At 32.6% G+C, this 15,438-nt stretch overlaps 1 protein-coding gene across 1 annotated transcript in view; it reads left to right on the top strand.

Moving 5' to 3' along the window:
- The first annotated feature begins 1,562 nt into the window (after nucleotides 1-1,562).
- Nucleotides 1,563-15,438, top strand: part of LOC108746936 (serine/threonine-protein kinase tricorner) — a 141,862-nt gene continuing 127,986 nt past the window's right edge. The window contains exons 1-2 of the mRNA XM_018484071.1: nucleotides 1,563-1,972; nucleotides 12,066-12,196. Of these exons, the coding sequence (XP_018339573.1) occupies nucleotides 1,971-1,972; nucleotides 12,066-12,196 (133 nt within the window). The 5' untranslated portion in view covers nucleotides 1,563-1,970. The remainder of the gene's footprint in view (nucleotides 1,973-12,065; nucleotides 12,197-15,438) is intronic.

Here is a 15,438-nt window from a genome sequence, read left to right as displayed (position 1 = left end):
ATCTGGAGCTTACATATCTGAATGAAAGAAATTTAGTTATGTCTTTTAAAATTAAGATATATGCATTATATACACATATTTTGATTGCATTAATAAATAATTAGTTAGAATAAGAATTAAATAAGAATTTTGTTATTTTATATGTTTCATTATATTTTCTATATACTTATCATATATTGTATAACACAATAAATTTTTATTATTTTTCCATTTAAATTATCGTATAATGTATTCTTTACAATTTCAATGCTATAATATTGATAAAATATTTAAAACTGTATAAATTAAATCTTGAAGTATTAAAATCTTTAAATGTTTCAAACTGTAAACACTTTGACGCACACTATCAATAAAAAATATCTTTTGAAATAAATGTTATACTAACCCAACGGTAGTTCCCCAAATCAGGATACTTAGGATGTTTATATTGTTTATATATAATGTTTCAAAGTTAAAAATAATAAACATCATAAAAATATAAATGGAATTCCAGCCAAACCCAAGAGAAACCACAAAATCCCAAGGAAAAGTCAAGTAAAATGTTATTGAAAACCGATAAAAAATATATACGATTAAGCATTTAATATTCTTCGATATTGTTGCATTAAAAATAAACATATATATGATACAAATTAAATGTACAACTTTAATGATAATTAATGATAATTAATACTTTTAAGACAGTAAATTTGAAATTAATGTGCTAGAAAATACATTAATTATATAACTATAGAAGAATAATATAATAAAATAGTAATGTAATTACTATTGATAATATTAAATTAATAATATAACTAATATATTGCTAGGTTGTAAATATAAAATAAGTTAAATCACCAATTTACATTATCGATTGCAAATTTTATTTATATATATGCCATGCTTATAAATAAATAAAATTTGCAGTCAATAATGTAAATTTCTACACATGCTCCAGAATTTTCCATCTTTTGAAAAAGTTCTAAAGACATCTGATTCAAGACATCTTTTAGATATCTTCCAGATATGCATATGTTATTCTCTGGGAATTATATTTAATAATCGCAAAATATCAATTGTCGATAATATCATTGTTTTTCAATTATCTCCGGATCCTCGGAGTCTTATTAATATATCGACGGAACACTATTAAAGATATCGTTCAATTCTAGGTAATTTTCGTAACTATTTAAATTGAGATTAAAGTTAATCTACATAAATTTATGGATAGAATTAATCTTCACCATGCATTATAATATAGATTGAATATTATTCGTGTATTAGATTAATAATTATAATCTAATTTGAACATAGAAGTGATATTTTATCAATGCGGCGGATTCCGGGTACCGCTAGTTGCAGAAACGGCCGCGCGATGGCGCTGGGCATGCCGTGGCGAGTGAGACCGTTAGCCGACGGTGTCGCACGACGCCGAGTCCGGGTATTTGTCAATATCTGCTCCGGGATTTTCGGCGTTCTGCGTGGCGAGAGCGCGCGTGCACCGCATCGTGTGAACGCATTCCGCACGCTACGGCTAGAGGAGCCAGTTATCCTCAGGGTTCCGCGTATATTGTCGCGTAGTGTCCTTTCTTCGGACGTAAAGAGACCTCCTCTCCTCGTCGTTCACGGAGGGGCACAAAACGGAGTGGCCGTCGAACGCCCGCCGTCGCGTCCGTCGTGCTGCATCGCGTCGCGTCGCGTCGCGTCGCGCGAACCTGGCCGAGCGAACGAGTTCGGGAGTGCGTGATTGTAGTAGTAACGGCGATACCTGTGTGCGCCCGTGGCGTGTACCGTGAGTGACGATTCCTCCGCCGACGGGGGGGGGGGGAGGGGAGAAGCGAATCGTAGCGTCAGTGACGTACCTTCTCGCGTATAATACGCGCGGAATAGCGGCCGGGAGCGGCGGCCGCGCGACGACGGTCGTGTCACGTCTACATTCAACCACGGAACGTCCTCCTGCCCACGAATGCGGTCCTCGGCCGTGTATTAACATGTGAGTATGTACATACGTTTCATACGTTTGTCATACGAGATTCCCTCTCGTTCGTTTTGCGAGCAAAATGCTCCGCCGGATCGCGGAGCTGCGACGACCGATGGCTTTCGAGAGAAAGGGTTTCGTTGATGTCGCGCGATTCGGCCGCGGCCTCGTTGGCGGTATTGTTATAAACAGACCAGTTCCTCTTATGTCCTCTCATGTGTGAATGTATGTGTATGCACCTTGTAAATTGCGCATATACCAGATGCTCGGGAATTAACGAACGGAGACACCATCGTGTTCCCGTTGCTTCGGGAAACTTGGAATGAATTTCTTTTTAATGAGAATTAATTGATCTTTTTTACATGTTTATTCATGATTTTAATTACTGTCACTCTAAAATTCAAATACAAAAATCTCGCGAGAGTAAAGTCTGAATGGCAAGCGACGTTCCGAATTCTTTACTCCGTAGATTATTTCGGAGAAGAGTTCTGTCTATCTCGAGCTGTGTGTGTCTTGTAAGTTGTACGGTAACAGCTCTAAGGATTAGATCGGCAATCAGAACATTTTCGCGAACAAGAATCGATCCTGGAGCTTCTCTCGCGACTTCAGGGAAACGTACCTGTCCAGTAATTCTCAGACACCCTGTATAACGACGTCGCCTACGCTCGCGCGTGCATGCGCGCCGGTGTGAGTGCGCACGCCACTGCTCCATTCGACCTCTGTGTGTGTGTGTGTGTGTGTATATATAATCGACACACATGTGTCGATCTCCTTTTCTCTCTCTCTCTCTCTCTCTCTCCCCCCTTTCTCTTTCTCTTTCTCGAATGTTAAAAGAATATGTAATATTTAATGATTGCATTCAATAGAGAAAAGTAATCAGTTAGCGCTTAGTGATTCTTTAATATTAATTGGTTCCTGTCTTTAGTTCTTCACTGGATCTAAGTGTAGAAACCAATCATATTAAAAAATCATTAAACATTAATTGATGAGTTTTCTCTGCTGCACGCTGCAGCCAATGTTACTTATTGTTAGATTTGTTAATTATATTAAACATTCTATTAATTTAGTAATAAATATATTTAAGATTGTTGATAAGAGTCGCATTTGAAATAGCTGAGAAGTTAATAAAGATTCATTCTCTCTCTCTCTCTCTCTCTCTCTCTCTCTCTCTCACTCAGAAGAAGTCATCCCGGGATGCTTATAATAAATGTACGCTTTCTCTCTCTCTCTCTCTCACTCTATAGCGCATTTAAGGGGATATACGTGACAGGTACATACGCGCGCGAAACCGGTCGACCGACACTTTGGATCCTGCTTTTTGCAAAGGGCCAATCTACTCCCTCCTCCCTTTCTCCGCTTACGCCACTTCTATCCTCACCCCTTTGTTCCCTTCACTTTCTTGTCACGCTCCCTTCCCGTCTGGTCGCGAAGATATGTTGCACAGGATACATAACCGGAGCAAGATGTGAGAAAGAAGAGAGCTAAAGATCGAGATACAAGAAGAGATCAATTGGAAAACTGACGTGAGATTGAAGAATGCAAATAGGGTGAACGATTCCAGGGGGTATTGTGACGAGACACTGAGACCATTCGATAAAAAATATTTGACAAGGATAAATATGAATAAGATATCCGCGTATTCGATAGATACTTATTTGTTGTTATCCTTATCTGTTTCTTGAGTGATTAAATTGAATTAATTTTTATCTATCTTGTAATTCCCAAACAGGGATCATAAGAAATAAATATTGTAAATTCATACAATTATATATTATACAATAATTATTACAATTTTTCTTGTTATCATATTTTAATCATATTAGAAATATATGAAAAAGTTTTAATCGATTCTTTACCTATTTATTGAATCATTTTAATATTTAATTAAATTTAAATAATATAATTATGCATAATATAGTCTTAAAAAAGTAAAATAATCTATCATTTTATATATATATGATTAGGATTAAAGCTTTCGATTTAATATATTTTTTTCATACTAACGTAATTTATTAATTAAACTGTAAAAAAAAATATGAATAATACTGAATACTGAATTTTCTAATTTCTAATTAATACAATTTTTGGAAGACCCAAGGAGGTACCATAAATGTGCATCAGACTCATTCAGTCCAATTTAATCAATTCGGGCTTAGGACCCGAGAGACGGACGAAGATTAAGCGTGATCCATACGGAAGCGTAGCTCTAAGCGACAACGCCGACGAAGAGAGGTCCTGTTCGATTCTCGGCCCTTATCGTCAGACCACCCTGGACGCGTATATATCTCGAACGTTGCATCTACCTGTCGACGTATAAGGCGCGCGCTGTCTGGGGGATACAAAACTGAAGGTGGACGGTCGTTGGCCGGGAGAGAAACGACCTGAAGTCTCGACATGTGGATGAGAGAGGAAGAAAACGAGATGGGATAGGAAACGAGGATTGAGCGAGAGAGTTGTTTTACGACAGAGTTGTGCTCTGCCAATTCTCTCTTCGCGAAACGTTTTCAGAAACGTGATGGGAAACCGACAACGATTACGTGCTACGTCTACGCATTCCGTTGCTCGATTCATACTTTAAGATCACGATTGTAGTGCGATTTATATAGTTACAATTAATATACAGTCTTGGGTAAAAATATTAGGTGCTTATATTTTTTCATTTAGCCAGAATTCTTTTACCTCTGCACTGGAGAAGATATACTAAATTTTAATAAATTTTAATAAATGTTGTTTGAATAATACCAACTAAATATTTACTAAACTCACTATGTGATGATATATTTGCATATATTTGATTTACCAGAACCATTAATTTGATTTAACTATCATTTTTCTTATTGAATAAATATTTATTTACTTACTGTAAGTAAATGTGTTTATTATTTATATAAATATTTATTAAAATTTTAGTATAAATTTAATATTTTTTTCAGCGTACATTATTATCCGTTGATTGTCAGCATTATACATAAGTTTAAAGGGTTCTTGGAAACAAAGGATAATTTATAGCAAATGCCATAAATCGAATTGTTCGCGGAATGCGACCGAGCAAATGTTAGTAGTATCGCGAGCAGAAGATAAAGAAACAGGAAATTCAATCGATTCATGCGACCGTGGTGACGTTACTACGTGAATGTGCCTATGCGTAGTAACGAATAAAGTTATTACACTATCATAGGTGCGATAAGAAAATTGCAGCGTACAATGTCAGTTTTATCTTTGAGGGACTTCTTATGGTTTTAAACTGCGTCTACTACGGATGGTTTCGCGAATGTTCTCTAATACTATGGGCAAACTGTTTGCTTTCATCAAACTGTAATGCAAGCTGTTTAATATGAACGAGACGATCGAGGGCAAACTATTCGCAAATGCCTAGAGAACATCGATTTCAGAGTATGCATACTGTAGCAAACAGATTGTTACTCGTAACTTGCTCTTGCGTTTTGATTTAAATAAAACAGCTTTTGATCTTTTGTTAAGTTCATTTATATAATGTACTTTATATACCATAATAAAAAAAATATCTATTAGAAAATCATGCACGAAGGAAAAAAACATTTCAGTTTATAATTATTAATTTTTTGACTTTTTTCTAATTTAGCGATCTAAAATTTTTTTATATATCGAGTTTTATATCCAATAATACAAAAAAATTGCGATAACATTGTTATTATTACTAATTATAAAATTGTATAATTTTATATAAATATAGTATCCTGAATTTAAAAAAATTATATAAATCAATAAGGTATATAAAAAATACATAATACTCTATAAATAAAGTCTTGAGTAAAACAGTGATAATAAATTACACATGCAGATAATTATAATTTAATAAATGAGATTTAATTATTTAAAAATTATTATATACATATAATTGAGCATGTAATTTTATGGGAACATGAATTTATCATCAAACGAATTCAAAAAACGTGATCTATCGCTCCAGAATTGTTTACGCAACTTTATTAGAAAAAAATCACATGGAACTCTGTCAGCTGTCGCATTGTTAGTGAAATAATCACGACTCGCAATTGACGTTTACTTTCGATTTCAATTTTAGTCGTGCAGTTTGTTTTGACTCGCTGCAATGGCTTGAGTTTCATTGACCTCTGCATGCTTTTATCGATCATAAGTCTTGCCTAAGTAGCTCTTATATAGACTATTCAATTTTTGCAGTGCATTATGTTTTACTGATAATAATATAACAATATTGAATATTATTATTTCTTGTCTCTTATTTCCAATCTTCACGTTAAAGTTATATAATCGTTTTTTTATTATTCACAAAAAAGACGAAATAAAAACAGAAGCTTTTATCACAAGATTTTGATATTTTTCTTCCATAATATTTTTTTCTACAAAAATAAATTAGCTTAAAAATTATGACTGATAATTTTTTTCTAAAGATTAATATCGATAAGTTCAAAGATATTCTTGGTATACATTTGCAACGAAAAAAGATAAACGTGCTATTGAGCTATTGATACATATAAGGTGAATGTGCGCGCGATATTTTTTTGTGGTGTCAGCTATATTTAACTCTTACTTGCAAGGTCATACAAATGAGTCATCGTATGTCGTCGTTGATTTCTTGAAAATAGGAGATGGGAAAGTTTCATGATGGGATAATTCATTGTCATGAATTGTATTTTTATTCTTATTTATAGTCATTATATGAGTTCCATATTGAAAAGTATATTAAATGAGATATTCAAGTTAAAGTTTCATATCTACATTGACAGAAATATATAGTATTTACTAAATGTATACATGTATTTATATTTGACAAGATCCATTAATTTGATTCAACTATCATTTTTTTATTTGTCGTAAGTAAATGTTAAATTAATAAGTATTTTAATAAGTATACTTATTAACTTATCATTTACTTACGTATAGTTTTAAGGTAAGTAAATATTTAGTAAATAAAGAAAATGATAGTTAAATCAAATTAATAGTTCTTGCATCAAATATAATATAAATATATATTTACGTTCAGTAAATATTTTCAGCTAATAGTTCAAATAAATATTTATTAAAACTTCTCAGTATATGTGTAAACATAATATTTCAATAGTCACATTTAGTTGGAAATTTAGTTGGAAGAATATATTTAACTAGTTGCAAGAAATGCAAACAATTATTTCCATCTGATATTATTAAAGTACATATTGCACAATTGTAGTGCAACGCTTCGCAATATTATATGTGACACGAGACTGAATAATCTTATTAAATGTTTTAAAATAATATATATAAAACTAATTTCATCAATAAATAAGAATATGAAAAATTAAATAGAACTAATTTATTTATTATAAAACAAATATCACAAATCATTTTTTTTCTGCATAAAATAAATGATTAAAAAATTAGTTAAAATATATCTGTCTATCTCATAATAAAATATTTCATTTTTTACTGCCATAACATTGAATGCTATAGTATTAAAATGTGAAATAAAATCTCGAATATCACTTTCTCATATTAGTTCATATAATATTTAATCTTCGAAATACAAATAGAAATTAATCGCAAAATTCAAAAAAAAATATTCCAAAAAAAAATAAAGTAATATAACTAATAATTTTTACTATTTAAATAACTTTTACTTATGTTCTATCGATAATTTATTTTTATTTTTTATAAATTTATACAGAGTATAGAAATATCTTTATTATTTAAATAAGATACACTTAAACACCATGAAGAAACTTAAGTAAAAATTTTATATTTTTAAAATATTTTGATACATAATATATTTTAATTGACATAGTTTTATTTTACTTTTTTTATTGTTTTTTTTTTATTATTTATACAATTAATAAATTTCAAAATTTAATTAAATAATAATTTACTTGTAACATTTCACATGGCAAACAATTAATCAAATAAAGTTATAATAAGTATATTTTCATGAATTGTTTTCTGAAAATTTTTTAACAATTCTTGCATAAATAGCTTAATAAGTTGACAATTGTAAGATTAAACATTTCTATTAATTTTTTCTAGTCCATTTATTCCAATATTAGGTCTCTATGACATATCATATACAACTTATCTCTAAAGCTGACCTTTCATACACAGCACGCTGCGGCAGCAAAATGTCATGTGATTCAAACTTTCGAGAAATGAATTTATTGGAAGTGCATCACCTCGAAAAACTTTTATCTAATAATATTTTGCTGCCGTAGTGCGTTTCTCATGAAAAGTCAGCTTTTGTACTTTTAACTTTTACATACATACATACGTTTATAGACAGTTTATACGTATACATACACACACACACACATATATATATATATATATGTATATAGAATGTCCCAAAACTAATGATAAATATTTTAAAGACCGATTTTTTGCAACATTTTAAGACGAAAAATCTAATAAGCCAAAAAAAATGTCGAGGATATGATAATAGATACACACACAACGGACAATTCTGACAGAAAATGATTTGAGAATTTCAACGGAATCACAAATCCATCATATTGGTGAGTGTTACATCTATTAGCTTAATAAAAGATATAACACTCACCAATATGAAGCTTTAGTAACGGATTTGTGATTCCGTTGAAACTCTTAGGTCATCTTCTGTTAGAATTATCCGTTGCACTCGTATAACATAGTACTCGCGAAAACGCGGTTAATTATAGTGCATACTACTAATGATCACGATAGAATAATCATCCATACTTTGTACTACAACACGGTACGCCGATATTAGTCGCACGCGACGTGCACTTTATTATTTTACATTTCGATAGAATTCCCTATTGAAATGTGATCGCGAAAATAACGTGAAACGTTCAGATAAACGATCAGGTAATAACTATGAAGCTTTGTAATTTGCAACTCGCAAATCCCTCAAATTAACATAACAATCGAAATTCTTTATTTCAAGATATTCAGTACATTTAGCGATTTGTGTATCATATCCTACGTTCTCAATCCGAAAATGGATAATCAAGTTGCGTTCAACTCAGCGATAAATTTAAAGCTCGATGCAAAATATATACACTCGAATTCAAACATTGTTGAGGTAATTATTGTTTGCAGAACAAATATCGCATATATATTTGAAAATTTCCGTTTCCCCTATTGCTTTAATTTTCAAGTGATATATTTAAATCCATGCGACATATTTGTTTTATAGAAGATTTTTATGAAATTAAACAATTATATGAAATTGGATCCAAATGAGAATATACAATATAATTAAATAAGAGAAATCCTATATTCAATCAAAGCAGATTTGTGCTTAAATATTTTGATATAAATTCGTATACCTACATATCTAATTCTGCAAACCGCGTATCAAAATCTTCAGTTTTGAAACACAATGGACAGAATTAGAGTAGTTATATTGCATAAGTTGACAATTCATGAATTGTCGTTAATTGCGGGAGATAATTAATTGCATAAATTGCAAATCGAAATAATTGTCCATAATCGTCTTTCGATAGGTAATATGGTGACACGCGGAGAGAACTATGAGCGGACGACTTACCGACTCGAGTTTCGATGTGCAAATGACAATATTGTGCGCGAAATCTTTTGTGTGTGTGTGTGTGTGTGTGTGTTTGAGTGTGTGTGTGTGTTTGAGGTCGCGTTTTACCAAACAACAGCAAGGTCGAATGCCAGTTAGCCTTGTTTTCTCGACATATTTAATGTTTATTTTATACGAAATATCTGTACAAGAAATTATTCTGTTCATTATACTTTAATTAAATGTATGTTTTATATTTTGCTTGTGGCAACTTATCAGCGTCGCCTAAGATAACGATTAATTCCCGCCGATTGAAAAAAAAATTTGAAATAAAAGTATTGTTCATTGAGCCTTAATCGACGAAAGAATTTGCTTCAATCTGGTTAATATGTACATATATAACATGAATGACTTTTTTCTTTTAATATTTAAATGGTTAACGTTAATTGCTTACATTTAAAAAGAATTATTAAATCTATTGTTTGAAAAAAATTATTATTTTATTATTTTGATAAAAGAAAAATTTACTTGCAAATTGTTTTATTATTAGAAGCTTATGCAAGAGAGAAGTAAAATTACTTGATTTTGTTAAATTGAGTTATAATAAACTCGCATTTTCCTGTTCCAAAAATGACCAGTGATTACACGCACAATTCACTCGATTTCAATTCGCACAGGAGGAGTTCATATAAAACGCGGAAAAGTGTGCATCGTTCCCATCGCACTGCACATCGCCGATTAATCGATAGTTCGTGCCTCATCCGAAAAGCCAATGCGCGTTGCATTCTCTGGCGTGCAGTCCGTATTCGCGTGCGCTGTGCAAGCAGGCAGCAATTGGCGTCGGAGGTCAACATACCGTTATAACCGCGCGTTGTCGTCGTCATCGTCGTCGTCGTCGTCGTTGTCGTCGTCGTCGTCGTCGTCGTCGTCGTTATCGTCGTCAACGTCGTCTCTATTTCACAAACTGGACCGCACTTGGATGACGGTATCATCGATGTACGCATGACACGCTGCGTGTGTACTAATCTACTTTGCACTGCGGACGCACCGGTTCGCGCACGTAATTGCATGTGTGTAATTACCGCGACAATAAGTGCATACGGGTCTACCTTACTTCGACAATATGAATAACGAGAAAGAGAGAGCGATCAGAGAGAGAGAGAGAGAGAGAGAGAGAGAGGGGAGGGAGGGAGGGAGGGGGGGAGAGAAAGAGAGAGAGAGAGAGAGAGAGAGAGAGAGAGAGGCTAGAGAGGAGATTGGCGGAAGCCGTGATCCGATGAATGCCTCTCTGACCGCTGCAGTGCGCCGGGTTACGTGTAGGTGCATGCGGTGAGATGCAACGATGCTCGACCATCGGCATGAAATCTTCGTGATACGACTGTGGTGTTCTACTGTCGATTTCTACTGGTCGCTTGTTAATTGTTTTACGATAGTATTATATAAACACATACTCTCTTTCTCTTTTTTGGACGCACTTTAAGATTTACCACAAATTCTGACAAATTCTTCTCTATTTCTAATTTTACTATTAATTTATTCTTCTTCTATTTTTTTCACTTTATAATTATTTTTATTTTCGTTTTTATATTAATTTCTTGATAAATGTATTAGAGTTTTACTTTTATAAAAATATCGTCATAAACTGTGTCTTATGCTTAATTATTTTCATAGAATTGTAATAACAAGAAAAATAGTAGAGCTGTAGGATGACACAAAAACACTCTTTGTATTTTTCTCAAAGAAAATAAAGTAGAACAAACAAATCTAATACGAATGCGCTTCAAATAACATCCGAGGCAGCGCAATGCAGTATGCAACACCACTATGCGCACAAATGAAAGCTGAGGCACATGTCACAATGAATCGCACGTGTTACAATGAAATTATGTGATTTTTGTATATCTTGGAAATTAAAATAGTTTTGTCAAGTATACTAAATGGGACTCGACTTATGTAATAATATAAAGCAGAGTTTTTCAACCGCAAATGGTATTCAAATGTGCCACCAAAATTTTAGAGAAAGTAAAAAGAAATAAAAAAGTTTTAAAATAATTGAAAGGCGAGTTAGGCGTGAAGTAAAAAATATTTTTTAAATTGTGTAAATTATTTAAATTATATTGTGTGACATCTTATTTTAACCAATAAAATTATCTTGATAAATTTAGCTCATTATTTAATATGTCGTGAATTGAAGAAGATTGAAAAATGCTAATATAAAGGACAGCAAACAATTATCCATTTGTCTTCTTCTCATAAATCTGATTAAACTAATTAATTACCATAAATTATTTTTATAAGATATTCTTTAATGTTACTATATTACAGTAATATTAAAATTGCAATATATTTTTATTCAGAAAAAAATATTCTATATTTTTTTAGTTTTTGATTTATGCGATTATATGAAGTAATTTACATTTAAGAAAAAAACGTTTTGATTATCTATATTTAATGTTTGTCTGAAGAATTTTTTATAAAAGTGAAACTGCATAATAAAAAAACAGCATATTTTTTATTTTTATAGAATGCATAATGTAATTTTCTTGATAAGAATCATTTTATTGTTCAGATATAAGAAGATCGGAGTTTATTATAAGTCTCATAATTGATGCACAGGTGTGAAGAGGCGACTGAAGTGGAGACGCATCATCAGCAAACGGCAGCTACGACGATGGGCGTCGCTGAGGACGAGACACCGTCTTCCCTGACTTCGTCACATCCGAATACCAACAATCCCAATCAAGAAGGTGAGTTTGCACGTATCTATTTACCATAATTGAAATGCAATCGGGAATCGATGTAACGATTGATTATTTAGGTGTTATGTAGATACCTTTAAATTCCCACGTTCGCCGACGTCATAGTTATATTGTACGTTCTATCTTTCGGAATTTTCCCAATGTGAATTCCCAAGGTGAATTTCGGTACTGCGTTTGAGTACGACGCAACAAAAAAATCTCGTGTCGGGATTGGCCGATTTGCGCCAGCATTCAAGTGCAGCGCTTGCGTGCTGCATAAGAATAAGCACAAAGAATGAAAGTCACGTTGCTGCTCTCCAGCTGTTCTCGAGAGTGTATGTGTTTTGTCCTTTATCTCATCGGTTTTTTGATACGGGACATTGCTCGCCGATTTTATCCTATTATATATACTGCGGTGCTTTATCTTTTCAACGCAAAAACATTGAGGTATATAATCGCTGCAAAATTTTATTTTATTCAAATAAAAATCAATATTTAGAAAGTAAATATTATAATGATTTAAAACTTTAATAGTATAAATATTTTGGTTAACACAGAGATTTAGATTAATTTGACAAGCCAGAAACTCGGTTTTACCTAAAGTTTGTGGGTAAAACATAATTGCATTAGTGTTAATGTTGAGGTAATTTTTATAAAATTATAATGACATGGTTTTAATTTACATAAAATTGATTAAATTTTATAAATAGAAAGATTTATTACTCTATCAATCTTCTTTATTTTTAATCCTCTATCTACAATCATAATTTTACTTCCTCCTACAATTTAGGTCTTTTTTGTACAGCCTAAGTTTTTTTACTGTCCTAGGCTTTCAAAAAACTTTAATATCTTTATTATATTACCAAATAGTTTGTTAACTCAAATGTTAAAATCTTTATTTAATCCGCACTTTTTTTTATTTCGGAAAAATTTGAGAGTGAAATTTCACTTATGCCAAAAAAAGACATAAATTGCGGACGGTGGGTCAAACTGCTATTCCTTCCTATTAAAATTCTCATATTATTCAGTATACTTTCCATCTAGCTTCGTTTCTATGCGAAAAGAATTCGCTCATTAATCGCTTTAATCGTCCCGTTGCGGAAGTTCGCAGTGCGACACGATGAAATCGCCAGCCACCTCTTCTCAACAGTGACCGTCGTGAAACGGTGCTTTACCTTGCCTTTCATTCCGTATTAGATTGCGATCGCGGAAGGGTAACGAGATGGACAGATTCAACGTAGGCTGCCTTACCATATTCTTTTCTTCTTCCGCGTAGCACATTTGAAACGTGTTTAGAATCGAATTCGACTTCGCATTGAAAAATATGCAGTCATGTCCCTTGTACAAAAAAATTCTGCGAAAAAACGTGGGAAGGTCCCGAATAAATGCGACCTTTTTAACGCTTCTTGTCTTTGCCAAAATAATTTTTTTTATTACGTATAGCAATTTGCTATTTTAAAAAAATGTAAAATACTTTAAATACTCGAAAAATATTCAGAGGATTTACAAATTATATTTAGCAAAAAATATAAGGTAATATATGATGAGATGATATGAAATATGAGCTTTTTTTTTATCACGATCGCTATTTGCGGAATGTTTTAATAAATCATCAATATAGCATTGGATTTAGAGTGGTCTAAACTGCTCCTAGCTAGGTCAAGCCGAATTCAGACTGGTCCAGTTATCCAATGTAGTCCACTGATTTAATTGCTACACATACCATAATACATACGTTTCTATTAAAATTCTCGTAAAATTTTTCAATTTAGCACTTTAGAAATTATTAAAACTTTTTATCCTAAATCAATTTCAATAGCAGTTTTTTGCTATAAAAGATAGCCATAACGTATTCTTTGAATATAGAGAACACTTTTTACGTTTGTATATCGCACGTTATTGAAGTTCTGGCCTCGCGTAATCTTTTTTCCTTTACGTTTACATGGCGGTACGATGTCATTGCCGTAATTAATTTGAATCTACTGTCGGCTGCTTGTGCAGTCTCGTTGCGTAGCTTCATGCGGCAGTCATACGGTCGTTGCAACGTCCTGTCCGACTCGCGGCCACGTCAAGTTTCAATAGGGTTTATCTAACTGCGATGTAACGTCATGCGTGCAATGCCACCGTGCTCGACCGTGCATGTCCACACAGAGCCTCAGGATAATATCCTCTGCGAAGGATTTTTCCTACCGCGGGCGAATATTTTGAGGATATTGCGGTACACTCGCGTCGTAAGTAAATGCGGAAGATAATACAGCTTTTATATGCGATCAAGTTTCTCTCTCTCTTATATCGTATACCACTAATACGTATTATATATCATATTATATTTTATTTTTAAATTATATTTTCGTTTCTTTTATTTGTTCCTTTCTTTATCACATATTTTTTATTTTTTGTTTGATAATCCAATATTGATTTATTCACATCTAATATTCGACTATACATCATTCTCTTTATAAATTCAATTTTGCGTCTTGCTAACTTGCGAGTAATAAATTAGTGATGAAATGCGGCACTAAATATGTGACTAATTTCGGCACGATTATGAACAGCGAACGAGAAGAATTGCCTACACGCCTCGCTTTCTCCAAACTGTTTAATTGTTCAATGAAGAAAATGGCTCTCCCTTCTCTAATTTTCCCCGGCTATCCCCTCCCCCCTCCGACACGATAATGCTTCTTTTGAAAGGCGTGCACGGTGAGCTATGCTTTAAACGTATCTTTATCAAGTCACGTTGTACACGCAGCGTGTATTCTCAGAAATACGTAATTTTGCAAATCGCGAATTATGCAGCGCGGGTCCATTGAACCACGTACGTCTGAGCCGCGTATTCAGTCGTGCCGTGATGTGAACCAATGCCATTCTCAGTTCTCCGAAGTGCAACGATGCTTATAACGTATTCACGAGTTATAGAGATGTAATTTTAACGACCAATCCTTCCGTTTAATCGGCGTATCATTAATTATATATCATTTAGTAGTATCGAGTCTTTAACAATTAAAGAATTAAAATTTCTAAAAGAATAAATATTTATTAACAATAAGTTGATATCGGAAGATATTGTCGCAACAAACATTTTTTATTGCCAAGAGTACTTGGTGTTTTTCATAGAAGTTTTAATCTTTTTTTGATGTCTATTTTTTTACAATTGAATTAATTTGAATGTTATATGTAATTTTAGGGCATATGAGTTAAAATATGAAACTAATGTCATATTAAAAGAATAAAAAATATATTAATAAATATTT

Source organism: Trachymyrmex septentrionalis, unplaced genomic scaffold (genome assembly GCF_001594115.1).
Source record: "Trachymyrmex septentrionalis isolate Tsep2-gDNA-1 unplaced genomic scaffold, Tsep1.0 scaffold19, whole genome shotgun sequence".
Classification (NCBI taxonomy): Eukaryota; Metazoa; Arthropoda; class Insecta; order Hymenoptera; family Formicidae; genus Trachymyrmex; species Trachymyrmex septentrionalis.
Note: the sequence above shows the minus strand (reverse complement) of the source record. Positions and strands in the feature narration are given on the sequence as shown.